This window comes from Parasteatoda tepidariorum, chromosome 5 (genome assembly GCF_982258835.1).
Source record: "Parasteatoda tepidariorum strain Cologne lab strain chromosome 5, Ptep-v5.0, whole genome shotgun sequence".
Lineage (NCBI taxonomy): Eukaryota > Metazoa > Arthropoda > Arachnida > Araneae > Theridiidae > Parasteatoda > Parasteatoda tepidariorum.
In genome coordinates this window covers 22,798,039-22,812,924 of record NC_141759.1, presented here as the reverse complement: position 1 = coordinate 22,812,924, position 14,886 = coordinate 22,798,039, and the positions used below count along the sequence as shown (strand labels likewise).

Sequence of the window (14,886 nt, the reverse complement as noted above, 5' to 3'; positions counted from 1 at the left end):
TTTATCATACGGGGTTCGTAGAACAATTTTGTTTCCGCGAAATAAATTCCCGTTATGAACCACTTGTGCTACCAGTTTTACTTATTTGAAGAAGAAAAAAAAACAGACAATAATTACTAAAGGACGTTTAAAGTTGTTCGGGTAAACTGTGCTTTCATATAATTTTTCTGTGGTCATGAGAAAAATGTCGGTAATAGCTAATGGACAAGTTTCTCATAATTGCATTAAAAAATGAATTAAATCCTTACGACCATTAACTTTCCTTAATATTAATTTATGCAATCATTAATTTGTTTCATATTTCAAATAAATCTGCAAGAATAAATTTTCCCATGATTATTCAAATTCTTCCTTGGCGTGGAAAAGGAAAGCCACACAAAATGCCGTTGCACCACGAGAAAAAAAAGTAAACACATAAAATAAAACAAAGATTAAAATAAACACTCTCTTTATTTAAATTTACTTTTACTGCACTTATTATCCTACTTTGCAATGCCCTTGTAAAATGCTCGTCATACCTTTAACATTTCAATTCGGGCTTCGCCCAAAGAAGCAGCGTGAATTCCGGAACCCATTTCTGTACCCCCTTTCCTCCTTTACTCGCGTCTTTCACACGGTAGAAATAACGGCCCGGTTATCGGACCGAGGAAGGCCACCGAGTTTGGCATCGGCCTTGAAGAGATAGGTGATCGGCGTTATGGACAAACTTTCTCACTCGTCCGACAACCGGCGCACTATTCAGATCGAAATAATCGTCAGCTCTTCCAAATAAATCATAAAATCGTCTGCTTTTTCACTTTCCTAACTCGTTAAAGTTGTGTGTGACTTCTACATGCCCACGTGATGTCGTCTTTAGAGAAGCAGGTAACAAATTTTTTTTTTATTTTTTAAATTTAAATGTTATTTTTTAATCGTTTAAATATTTTTAACTATAAAGGGCAATGCTCTTGTTATTTGTATTCTTTTTCACTGCATAAATTTTAATTTTTTAAGTGGTTTTACTAATTAATATTTAAATTGGGTATAATATGAAAAAAACACAACTACTTCGATTTAGTAGGAACAACATATGACGCAATGCTAAACGAATGGAATTTAGTTGTTGTTTATTTAGTTATTGTTATTATTAGTTGTTGTTATTTGTTTTAGTTGTTGTTGTTTATTTAGTTGTATTTAGTTTCAATAACTTTTCTTTATAATGCAATAAAATCTGGCGAGCAGTTATTTAAACGATCGAACACTTCGTTTGTTTATTTGTGGCTTGAAGTTAGGCTCGCAGAAAATGCCGTTCTTGGGTTAAATTTTGTAGGAACAACACAATCTGTGACGTAGGCTATATTATACCCAATTATTTTTTTCTTTTTTTATGAAGTCCCAATATTTCTTTTTTCTAATTAGTTTTTTTCTAAAAGAATTTCCTTTGCTCGAATTATTATAAATGAATTTGTCATGGATAAATATTATGTGTCATCAAACAACCGGCATGTTATTCAAATTAAAAAAAAAATTGTCCGCTATTTTATATAGCAATAAAATCGTCTGCTTTTTTATTTTTCGAACTCGGTTAAATTGCCCGTGACTTAAACATGCTAATGCTGTGTCGTTTGCAAGTGTTGATTTTAAAATTTAATAAAACTTGGTAAGAGGCAAGTGCAAATAAATTTTGATTTAAATAGTTTAATGTAATGATTTTAAAGTTTAAAAATGTTTAACTAATAAGGGCAATGCTCTTGTATTAAGTATACTTGTTATACAATACATAGAATTTCAATTTTCAAAATATTTTTACTTCTTTTTAATTTTTTTCCTATATTTCTTTATCGAATTTATTTTAGAATTCGTATTGTTCTGAATAAATTAAATTTTGCTATGGACAAATATTATCAATCGCCATAGAATCGGGAGTCGTATTATTCAGCTGGAAAAAAATCATCAGCTGTCCCATATAATAATAATCATAATAATAAAACTCGTTTATTAGTATGAAAACGAGTTTTAGAGTAAACTATTCCATAGAGTAATTTCATAACTCGTTAGAGTTGTGTATGAATTCAACATGCCCGTGCGATATTTTCTTTTCCTTAAAAGTTTTTCCTAATATATATTTTGTAAGCGAGTAGAAAAAAGATTTAATATTGTTTTAGTATAGAAAAAATTGAAATATAAAGGCAAAGCTCTTGTTGTATGTATATTATGCAATGCATAGAATTATAGTTTTTCAATATTTTTATTTACTATTTTTACTAATCAGTATTTACTATCTATGTTTTCTTGTTAACATTATATTTTGTATTTTATTTATATCGTATTTATTTTTAAAACTTTATACTGTTCGAATTAATTTGATCTAATATGTTACTGGCAAATATTATCAGTCAAGGATATACTGTGCAAATATACCGGTTTAAATACCGGCGTACCTTTCAGGTTGAACAAAAATCGTCACCTGTTCTACATAAAATAATAATAAAAAAAAGACATATTAAATCGTCTGCTTTTTTTTCTAACTCTGCTCTGTAACTTCTGCATGCCCGTGCAATATCGTTTTTATAGACGAAGGTACAATAAAATTTGATTTTAAAATTTTTAAATTTTTTTTTCAATATTTAAAATTTTTAAACATGAGCAATGTTCTTGCAACAAGTATATAAAGTATGAAATTTTAATTTTTTTCAGTATTTTCACTTAATACTTTTACTGCCCTTATTTACATTCAATATTTTTACTTTTTAAAAAAGCATTTTCTCAATATTATTTTTTATGGAATTATTTCTAGAATTCGAATTGTTCGAATTTACATAATTGATTTGTTATAGGCAAAACATTATCAGTTATCGAGCAACCAGCACACTGTTCAAATCGAAAATTCGTTTGCTCATAAATATAATAATAATAATAATGATAATAAAAAAGCATTTTTAAAAACGTTTGCTTTTTTACTTTTTCAACTACTGGAAGTTGTGTGTGACTTCTACTTGCCAGTGTGATATCGTTTTTATAGATAAAGGTACGATAATATTTGATTTTAAATTTTTTGATTATTTTTCAATATATAAAAATTTTAAACACGAAGAGCAATGTTCTTGCTGCAAATATATTTCTAATGTAATGTGTGAAATTTTAACTTTCTTTTAATATTTTCATTTAATAAATTAATTATTCTAAGTTATATTCAAAAATTTTACATTTTACTTATTTTTTTCAGTATTATTCTGTATTTGTTTAAGAATTCGAATTTGCATAATTGATTTATTATGGGCAAACATTAGCAGTTAAACATTAAATACAATTGATATTAATTAATATAAATTTTTTAAAAAATTTTGGGTTATACTCTTTATTTAAATATTTAATAAGTATAGTTGCAGAACAATACATAGAATATAATTTTTTAATTTTCTCATAAAATATTATTGCAAATCAATATTTATATTCATTACCGTTTCAATATTTTATTTAAAAATTTTTTTTATAGAATTTGTGCTAAGAATGCATATTGCTCGAATTTATATAACTGATATTTGTTACAGTCAAACATTATCATTCATAAAGATAACTGGTGTTATTCAGATCGAAACAAACTTAAGTCTCTTCTAATCATTATAATAATGAACTTTTTTATTCTTATTATTATTATACTTATTACTGTAAATTAATTCCATCACATTTGAGCTGTGTGCAATACAGCTACATATGCCCTTGCCATGACTAGTCATTAGAGATTTTAAGCAAAAAATTTTAAGCAAATTTTTTGATATCATTAATTATTTAAGTATTTTTAAACATTAATGCAACGTCATATTGCAATTTTAGGGTAATACTCTTATTTATTTATCTATTGAATAAGTATGTATTCAATACAATGTTTAGAGCTAAAATGTTTGAATATTTTTGCTAATCAATAATTACATTTAAAAACTTTCCTGTTTTTTTTTAAATAGCTTTTTACAACTGTAAGAAGTTGTAGAAACTCAATGCAATTTATTTATTTAATTTATGTAATTATTCTATCAAATTTTCAACTTTGATTTACTTAGGACATTTTTCATATATATATATATATATATATATATATATATATATATATATATATATATATATATATATATATATATATATATATATATATATGTATATATGATATTGTATCAATATTGTATCAAAAAATATTAATACAATAGTATGAGGAGCACTCAAAAAATTTTTTTATAAAAATTACAACAAATAAAAATTCCTTAACTAAATAATTTCCTTTGTTAATCTATACAATTTTTCCATGTGCAAATCCATTTCGGGCAAATCCGTGTTAAAATTATCTATTAAAATTTATTTCTTTGATAATTTATATAATTTTTCTATTTGCAAAACAGGCAATTTATGTTTCTCTTTTCTATTTAATATTTTTTCTTAAATAAACATCTATTTTCTAAAACTTTTTATGGTCAATTTTTAAAATTATCCAGTATAATATTACCTTGCGCACATCCATTTCGGGCCCATCCTTGGTAACTAACAAATCAATGCACTGAATAACAAATCACTTCAGCAGTGCAGTAAGAATGACACTCTAAAACGCTCTTGTTACACTCAATTTGCTCTTTTGTTTTCATATTTTGAAATCTGGCAATTTTTCTGCGAAAACGTTTTCAAATCATTCTTGAAAAATACCCGTCCATGTAAGTTGATCTGATTTCGCTATTCGCTTTTCACTTTTATACTGTTTTTTCTTTTTTTTTTATTTTATTTTCTGTTTTTACATGTTATTTTTACTTTTTGTGTTGTATTTTATTTGTTGTAATTTTTATAAAAAAAAATTTTTATTGATCCTCACACTATTGTATTAATATATTTTGATTTGGCTTTATTGATACAATATCAGAAAGCACTCTGTTTTGCGGATATAATCGTGTGTGCTGATGAAAAGATAATATATTTTTTCCCGGTTTTTTAAATAAAATTTCATCTTTTTTTTCCTTTTTTGAAAAAAATACTTTTGTTTGTTATTTTTTTTACTTCCCCCACCCCTTTTTTTTCTTCATATGTCTATAATTTTTCTTTGTTTTATTCTACATTTTGAACTTTTATATATACATATATATATATATATATATATATATATATATATATATATATATATATATATATATATATATATATATATATATATATATATATATATATATATATATATATATATATATATATATATATATATATATATTTCAAGCTATACGCACAACTTCCAATATTTTACATCTTCGCGATTTTTGTTAACTGTTTTATTATTGTACTTTTAAACCTAAACCGCGTTTTAATTCACGCCGGTAAGTTTGATTTCTTTTTACATTCTTCTTTTATTTCATGATTTTTTACAACATAAGGTTTTTTGCGATATCGACACATATAAAGAATAATTTTTATCTTAGGATAATTATTCTTTGTTCAGAAATATCGCATTTATAGCAATAGATGTGTCTTGATAACGACTATTTGCTTTTACCATTCTTGTTTCTCTATTTATTTTATTCATGTTTTTCATGTTAATTTGTGTTTATATATATATATATATATATATATATATATATATATATATATATATATATATATATATATATATATAAAATATATATATATATATATATATATATATATATATATATATATTATTTATATATATATAAAAATCTTCTAATATCAATCTTTTTTATTAGATTTTTGATTTACATGTGTTACAGCTGTTAGGTTTTTATCCGCCTAAGGCATCGCTGTAAACTTTACTTACTTTATTTACAAAAATTGGGCACCTGGGCCACTTAGCGGCCCCTATTCCATACATCTAGAAATTTACAGAAAATTTATAGTAATAACATTTTGAATTTAGCAGTCGATGTGGTAGCTAATAGAAAAACAAGCACTTTGCTTGAGTAAATATAACATTTGAATATCTGATTCATCGAATCTAAGTTGATATATATAAATATAAACATAATTTGACATATATATACATAAGTTGACATAAATAAATAATAACATAAATTGATACATATTTCACTAATTAAATTTCTATATTTTAACTAGCACATATTTAATTGTGACATACATTGAAGTTCATTCGAATACATTGTGGTAACCATAAAAAAAAATTAAGCCGTTTGCTTGTGAAATAATAAAACAATGAAATTTAATATGACAAATTGACTTAACACTAGAAATATTGATTGTAGACTTAAATTAAAAATAAAGATAAAACATGATTTGATATGTACAGTAATTGATTTTTGAAAAATGAAAGGCATAATTGATGAATATAGATAAATCATACCTTGCTACATGGTGAAATAACATATTTGGAGAAAATGCAGTGAATATATTTTATCAGAGAAGTATTGCTCATTAAATACAATAGAATTTTCAAAAGAATTTAACATGCAAAGTTGATATATATGTATGCATAAATTGGTTGCATCGCTGTAAACGAAAGTGCTTTGTGTAATATATAAGTTTAATTTATTTATGTGAAGCGGTAGTTAAAATCATTTAAAAATAAATTTAAGAATTCAAGACAATGAAATAGAGAAACATAAGTTGGCTATTAATTTAATCATGAAAATAAATCTTCCAGAAAGATCCCATATTAAATCTTCTAATTAAATTGGGTATTCTGACAATAAATTATGTGATATATTTTTTTTTGGTGGAATTATATATCAATTATAATTCATAGTGGAATTATATATCGATTTTCACGCGCTATAGTTAATATGGGTTTTAAGAAAAATTTAAATGAATTTATAAATTAAAATTCATTAAATAATTGTTTTGCACTTTCTTAAACGTTATAAATCAATTTATAGTTTATGACAGTCAGACTTGGTAAAAGGAAAAACTTTTTTGTTTATTTTATTCAAAAATTCAAACTAAAATCAGAATTTTCGGTAAGAAATTTTATTCTTCTTCAAGATTGTCACATCTTCCTTTAACACTTTCACGCCGGGGTGACAAACCGGTGGGTCAAGCTAGATTGTCTCATCGGGCGGCGCACTGGAGTAAAAACTGGTAACAAATAAATTTCATTTTTTAGTTTTTTTCCGGGAATAATAAAAATTCATAACTACCAATTGTTTTTAACGGATGCAATTTTTATATTGAATTGCTTCTTCGCCGTGATAAATTTCCTTACAGTGAATTGTTATTGTTGAGAATAGATTAACTCCTCCCGAATATTATCTAATTTTGAAATAGTTCTTCTACCAGTATATTCTCTTTTCCGCCCCGCTTTCAGGCGCAACACCGGCGTGAACGTGTTTATCTTATCAATTATATTAACTGAAATATTTGTGTTACGCATATTAATGAAGAAATAAATTTAATTACTTTCTTCCCAATGATGGGAGAAAAAAAACTAATTCTGAATTGAACTAAATAAATGGTAAAAATAAAATCGCATATATAACCGAACACTGGATTCAGGTTGCTATTCATAAAATGGAAAAGAAATAATCTTTAAAAGTAAATTACATCGAAAAAAAATAATTCCTATAAAGAAACAACGAACATAAATGGGTTAAATGAAAATCAAGTTTAAATATTTAAATTGTTCGCACTATAGCTTATCTTAAAGGACACCTTGCACCGCTACTTTATGAACTTGTATTTTCCTAACTAACTCAAAATTTAAAATCCAACCACCAAGGTTTTCGAATTAAAGGGCGGGTCGGATTCACATCAAGCAAAGAAAAGAAAACAGAAATATATCAAAAATATTTTTCTGAATCACGAGCCCGTCATTTTTGATATTCATATCAGTCTAATCTCAATAATTCTTTCACTTCCTCTCCTTAACTGTCACCGTGCTCGTTAAAATCACCCCTCCCACAATTTAAGCCGAAATCGCCGTCCTTGTATGGCGTATAAAGTTACGATTTATTTTTAAATCTTTATTTTTATCTCGATTATTTATTTACAATTAATATCTTGAAGGAAAAAAAAGCTTTTTGAAGATAACTCTTTACTGTTAAATTTTGTTTACTTACTTCTATTTATCTCTTCTCTTTAACGCTCAAGGGCCGTTGATATATTTATTTAATTTTGTAATGTAAGCAAATCTTTTCTCTTTACTGCCTTAAAAAAACATATTTAAAGCAACATTTATAAAACGATATGATTTTGTGTTGAAATATTGATAAATAAAATAAAAAAATTTATTCAGAAATCTGAATGCTTTTTCCGATTGTTCGTTAAGAATTGACATTTCATTACCTGAAACAAATCGCTAAATAAATATAATAAGCTAAATAAATAATTATATAAATAATTAATTAATAAATAGAACATTTTAAAATCGAGTTAATTATTACTTAGCGTAGATTTAAATATTACTTTCTATGTATGTGGTATTATAAATAGTAATGTCAAACCAAAATTTTTATTGAAATTTTAGTCCATATATTTAATTAATGAACTTATGTTTTTATTTGAAGGCCTTATTTAAATAGCAGTCGAATTCTACTTGCAGAGACACCAACTTGCTCCGGACAGCGGATAAATATTTTCGAGTGGTAGAGGTTTTAATCCGCCAGTATTTCTAATTAACTTAAAAGCTTACATAATTCGCAACTGCTTAAAAAGTAAACATATTCAGCCAAATATCTGCAATTTTAAGTTTGTAAGTATTTACCGTTTTTTGATTTTTTTTTCAAATAATTTTTGTTGTGTCCAGAGCATTTGGCATCTTTTCAATAGTTTAAAAACTGCAGTCAACACGTTGAGATATCACCTCCTACATCAAAAAGCCTCCACACGGTCTTTTATAAGTAGTCCGCGCAGACTGTTTAAAAAGTGAACCAGTTGTGCGCATGAAACCAAACCTTTTTATAAAAGTAATTGAGAGAAATTTATCGTATATATCTTAGAATTGAATCTGTAGTGGTTGACAAGTGAATAAGGCAAACCAAAATATTCATAAATTAAAAAAAATTTTAGTCATATATTTGCTACCACTTTCTTATTTTAACTAGATTTTGTATTAAGTGACTCTTTCGGAAAGTGGATATTCTTCATAGTGGTCTGATCGGACTATCTATAAAAACCGTGTGGAGGCTTTAGTTGAGCGCCACGCTAATTTTACATGACTTGCCCATCTGGCCACGGTAAATAACTACAAACTAAATTTGCAAATATTGGACTGGTTTTGCTATTTTTTTAGATGGTTTATTCATGACATACTTGACAAAAGTGGTGAATTATATAAGCCTACGAATTGTTTAAAAATAGTGGTGGATAAAAATCTACTAAATTGAATTTATTAAACCAAGAATCACTATAATTAAGTAAATTTTGAATACATTTTCTGCAATTCCATAAAAGAGTGTAAATTTTATAGTTCTATATCATGTTATACGCTGTCAGCCGGCTGTTTTTCGCGGTCTATGTGAAAGGTCAGTGTCAGCAAGCGGTGGCAGACGCAACCTAAATGTAATTTCAGTGTCAGCCACCGGTGGTTGACGCGACCTAAATGTAATTTCAGTGTCAGCTACCGGTGTTGACGCGGCCTAAATGTAATTTCAATGTCAGCCACCGTTGGTTGACGCGGATTAAATGTAATTTCAGTGTCAGCCACCGATGGCTGACGCGGCGCTCAACGTGTTAATACACATTCATCTTCATATAACCTCTTCATTACTGAAGTTTTACTGAAGTTTAAAGGAATATAGCAAAAAAATATCTTACAGTTCCGAATTTCCATTTTACTGCCGTAAGACATAATAAATACATAATAAGTGTCATACTGCCGTAAGACATAAACAAAATATGAATTATACTGCCTAGGGGCAAATAAGAAAATATTAATATTTCAAAAATTAAATTGTACCTAAAATAGGAGCAAACATGCATATTGTTATATAATGATCGATTTAAATACAATGATGAATAAATGTAATGATTATTTTAAAAAAAAATATTTTGTTTAAATTTTTTTTTTAAATTTGTTTTTTTTTTATTTTTTTATAATAAGATGCAATTGTAAATACAATACTAATGCATTACGGCATGAAATCTCAGTTTCAAAACTGTCTAATATATGCAATCGACGAAATCAATGAAAATATTTAATTCTTGGGAGTAAAATTTCGATATTATGGAGAAAAATATAAAAAGTTAAAGTTATTAAGTATATGTATGTTCCTTAATATAAAACAATAAATTAAAATACATTTAAAAACATTAATAAATACATATAAAATTGAATACTTATAATATTATGAGATTTCACTTGACTACTACGTTGTCGTATATTTTGCCATACGCACCAAGATACACATACGTGGCTCTGCATGTTCTCGACTGTATTATTTTTCAATATTAAGTAAATACAAAACTATAAATTTACTTATCTAAAACTATAAATATACTTATAGCGTGATTTTAAAAGCCAAGACGAGAAGGTCCACATATCTAGACCGAAGTAGTGAATAGGATAAATAAACAAAATTTTAAACAAGTACTCATACAGTTTGTTTCTACTACCAAACATATGGAGCTAGATATTAAAATTTAGAAAAATAGGTGTAACAATATTAACCCTTTCACGCCGACAGTCACAAATTCGTTCCAGCATAAAACCGTATCAATAAGGGTAAAAAGATAAAACTGGTAATCAAAGTAGTTCTTTAGCAGTTTATTTGTGGGCGGAGTTATAATTGTTTGATTTATTTAGTTCACCATTATTTTGTACAAAATTAAATTATTTAGTTATACTTTGAATTATCATTGATTAAATATATGATTAAATTAACAATAATTAAAGTAAAAGCAAAATAAGTCTGTCAAATTAGCAACGATTACATTTAAGCTACCGTTTTTTATTTATTTACATGCTGATTCTGATTTTGTACGAATGCTTTTCTGAATCACCCGTCCCCAAGGGATTAAGGAAGATTTAGTAAAGATAAAAAAATTCTTTTTTATAGAGATGGTTAGAAATATTGGAAGCACGTCAAAATTTCAATTGAAATTTTATTCAATACGTTTGAATCCAAAAAAAAAAAAACCTCACGCCGTTGCTGATTTTCAATTTTCAGAAACTGCGCTAATGCACATTTCAATTTAAATACTATTTTCAGCTCCTGAATGGAAAAGTGCTTGTTTACTTGTCCTCGTGTTTAGGTCTTTTAAAAAAAAAACAATAAATTATTAATAAATAAATAAAAACACATCAGGTGTCTGAGAGTATAAAATAACCCAGACTGCTTGGTTTAGAAAAAGAAAGTATTAACAAAAATTAGAACGTCGCATTTCCGGAGTAATTTTTTATTTTTGGGGATTGAACTGTCATCTGCTCTCTGAATCTTCTTACCAAGTACAACCCCATCCTTGTTGACACAGGTTTCATTAATTTTATTTTTTTTTTCCTTCCTTTTTTTCCCTTCCTTTTTTTCCCTATGCATTTGATATGAACTCTTGTGCAGACATTTCATTGTATCTGTCCTTGGATAGCTATTTAACTTATGCGATGAAAGATTCAATTTATGGTTGACATTAACAGTTGGGAGGTAAGAATGGACTAACTCTGAAGGTTGTATCACACAGAAAATATTAACTGGCTATTAGGCTGTCGTTCTTTTTTTATTTATTTCCGTATTGGAAATCACATACCATTTTTTTTGTCACATTAAAGTATAGATACTTTTGAGTAAGTTACTCGCATATAATTCTACTTTCAACCGAACAGGTCAATACTGTTGTGCTGTCACTGCTGAATTCACGATGTTCCTCAGTGAAAGTAACATAATCCATGGATCTAGCGCCATTTTAATACTTTTTAAGACGTAGATGATGTCAACTCCTAAAAATGTTCTTTGAATTAATCCTTTAGTGGGCCATTTATTTCTAGTTAAGGTAAATAAAATATTTTTTGGAATTGAAATTCATATAAGAATAGTAATTGATAAATTAAAAGAAAAACTAATTTAGCCTATAAAAATTAATTTAAATTTTAGGTAATTTTTTTTCTGGTCTTAAGTATGTTTACAACGACCCATTAAGAAATTATTGACTTTTTTTTTCGTTATTTATAAAATAAATTTTATAAATGCCACAAACTTCAGAAGGAATTACGTATTTTATAACTTTTATACGTTTTCTTATACTATAATAAGGTTGCCAATTTTATTCAAACGCACTTCAAGAAAGCTGAAGTTATTAAGAAATGGAAACCTGAATTAAAAGTGGTAGAAAAGTTAGCATGGACTTTAAAAATTGGTGGTAAGTATACTTACCACGACTTTCGAAAGGGTTAAACAATTCCTCTTTTATTCGAATAATAGAAGCTTTCTTTACTTCCAACTCATTAGATCTTTGCTGATGAATTCCTCTACTCAGCGATAAGAATTTGTCCCAAAAATGTTAATTAGAATATGCTTTTTTGCCTTATTGAAATTACATACATTTGCAGGCTTGTTTGCTCAATTTAGGCTTGTAAACCTTTGTCAAGTAGAAGGACACATAGAACAATTTAGAGAAGGACATCACAAAGAATACATCCAGGGTTACGACGGGATTCGAACTCACCACCTCCACACTTCACACTGCGCTTGACGGGCGATAACGCTCGGCCAGGGAGGCCCCTTAATTATAATATGTATAATTAAGAAATTGATAATTATTTGCAAAACGGTAGGCAACTACGGTACAAAAACGCTTTTTATCATCAGTGCCGAGACAGGGCAAATGAAGATAAATATTTACGAAATACTTTACCAATAGATTTACAGAGCTGCCAAATTATGCGGGAGATCAGACAAAAAAAATGGGATCAACTCTGTATTTAATGCATGGAAATAATATTCTTTTAAATGCTTTGAAAACTTTTACTAAGAAAAAACTGGTAAAAAGTTGCATGGTTAACAAATTATTGGGTTAGCAACCCTGTGTTACCCACATAGTATGCTAGAAAATTGTATTATCATAATAAAAAAAGAAATTAATTCCCCCCCCCTCCCTTTCATTCATTAAAACTGCTAAAAGCATCTTGGCGTGTTGACATGAATTCTTTCTTTATATTCAAAAGACAAAACAAGTTTTAAGCATTAGTTAATAAAAAATAAAAAAAAATCATATCTATGAGTGACACACCCAATAAAATCGATTGATTTTTACTTCTAAAAACCAGAATTAAGGGTTAATACAATAGGTAATGGCATTGTACAAAGAATTTTTTTAATTGAAGGATGACAACAGTATCTTAGAGGCGTTGTTATTTGGATAAAGGACCCCCTGCCTTTTCTGACCTTGACTCAGCACGTGCAATATTTAGATATGTTGTGGTAAACCGCAAACTAATTACTTTTGAGTGCTCTTACATATCTTTTCTTTATTTGTGAAAGCTTAAAACAGTTCAGCATGCATTCCATTATTGTAAAATAGAACTAATTCTGGAACAAAGAAAATTTTTTTCCCCTCCATTAACTAAAAATTACAGCTACTTAGAGACTCTTAAAAATATGCTAATAGTTTTATTTAAACTCGTTTCACTTTACATCAACAAAGGAACAGCGTTCAAAATTTTTAATGCTCACAGTCAGCCAGCTTTAGAATCTAAGCAAAAATAATGCTTTCCGACTTTTTCATAACGGAGCTAATTACATTACTAACAAAATGTTGCGTTATCGCAACGGTAAATTTTATAAGTTGGGTGCAAAAAGCTAGTTTTAACTTACTAATCACTTACTTACAAACTCACTAATTCACTCCTAAATGAAATCACAAATGAAACTTAAATGACTCCACTGAAAGGTGCTCATTGCATGTCATGATTTCTTCTTCTTATTTGTTTTTGTAGCTGGAAAATACTTCACTACTAAATTTGAGTGATCACAAATGAACTCACTAATTCACTCCTAAATGAACTCACAAATGAAACTTAAATGACTCCACTGAAAGGTGCTCATTGCATGTCATGATTTCTTATTATTATTTGCTTTTGCAGCTAGAAAATACCTCACTACCAAATTTGAGTGATCACAAATGAACTCACTAATTCACTCCTAAATGAACTCACAAATGAAACTTGTTTTGACTTGCAAAATATGCATGGCGCATTCAAAATATACTTTTAATGATATTAATCCAATAAAGGTAAATTGAATATTGGTCTGTATATAAATGAAATATTGGTCTATAGATAAATGGAATATTAGCCTGTTTCAGTTTGTACGGCAGCGTAGATGCAAGTGGTTACGAAAGGGTTAAATACATGAAAGCCAAACGTCTAAACTCAGTTCCAGAGTTCCTCACCTCTGAAGTCTGTAGAGGCACTATTGCTACAGCCGTAGAACAGTGCAAAAAAAAAACGGACCATCTGGAATAACTTTTGATCTAATGATCGGATCACGTTCTGGGTCTCGATCTTAACGGTTCGAGGGGGTGACCGCAAATATGGTAATTAATAAGTGCAGACGATATTTTAAGTTGCAAAATCAGACACGAAATTGCACTTTATCTGAAGTTCAAAATGTAGATAAAACATGGAAAAAGAAAGGGGGAAAAAGAAAAATAGTTAAAAAATAAAAATTGCAAGAAACAGGAAAAAAAATTTGAAAGTGGTATCAATTTTAATAAAAATTTCTTTTATTATTATGTTTGTAGCTACCAGAATATTTTATTTCTCTTAGTAATTATATGCAGATCTGAAGGCGGCGTGCATGAAATTTTATTTCGATAGTGGGAGTTGATATTAATAAATTTCTAGCTTCAAAATTGTTACCAGTTTTTAATTTTAATTAACAAAATTGATACCAGTTTGTAATTTTTTCCAGGAGCGTATGAACCCAGATTCATATATATATATATACACACGCACCAGGTGTAGGTCATTATATTGTTTTT

General features: G+C 27.6%; 1 protein-coding gene across 2 annotated transcripts in view; it reads left to right on the top strand.

The window, feature by feature from the left end:
• Positions 1-600: 600 nt before the first annotated feature.
• The window catches only part of LOC107457429 (uncharacterized), a 78,065-nt gene continuing 63,779 nt past the window's right edge, over positions 601-14,886 (top strand). Inside the window, exon 1 of one of the 2 annotated variants that reach the window (XM_043052286.3) lies at positions 601-864. In XM_043052286.3, coding sequence (XP_042908220.1) covers positions 844-864 — 21 coding nt within the window. In that variant the 5' untranslated portion in view covers positions 601-843. The remainder of the gene's footprint in view (positions 865-14,886) is intronic. The other variant, XM_043052289.3, reaches the window with a different exon arrangement.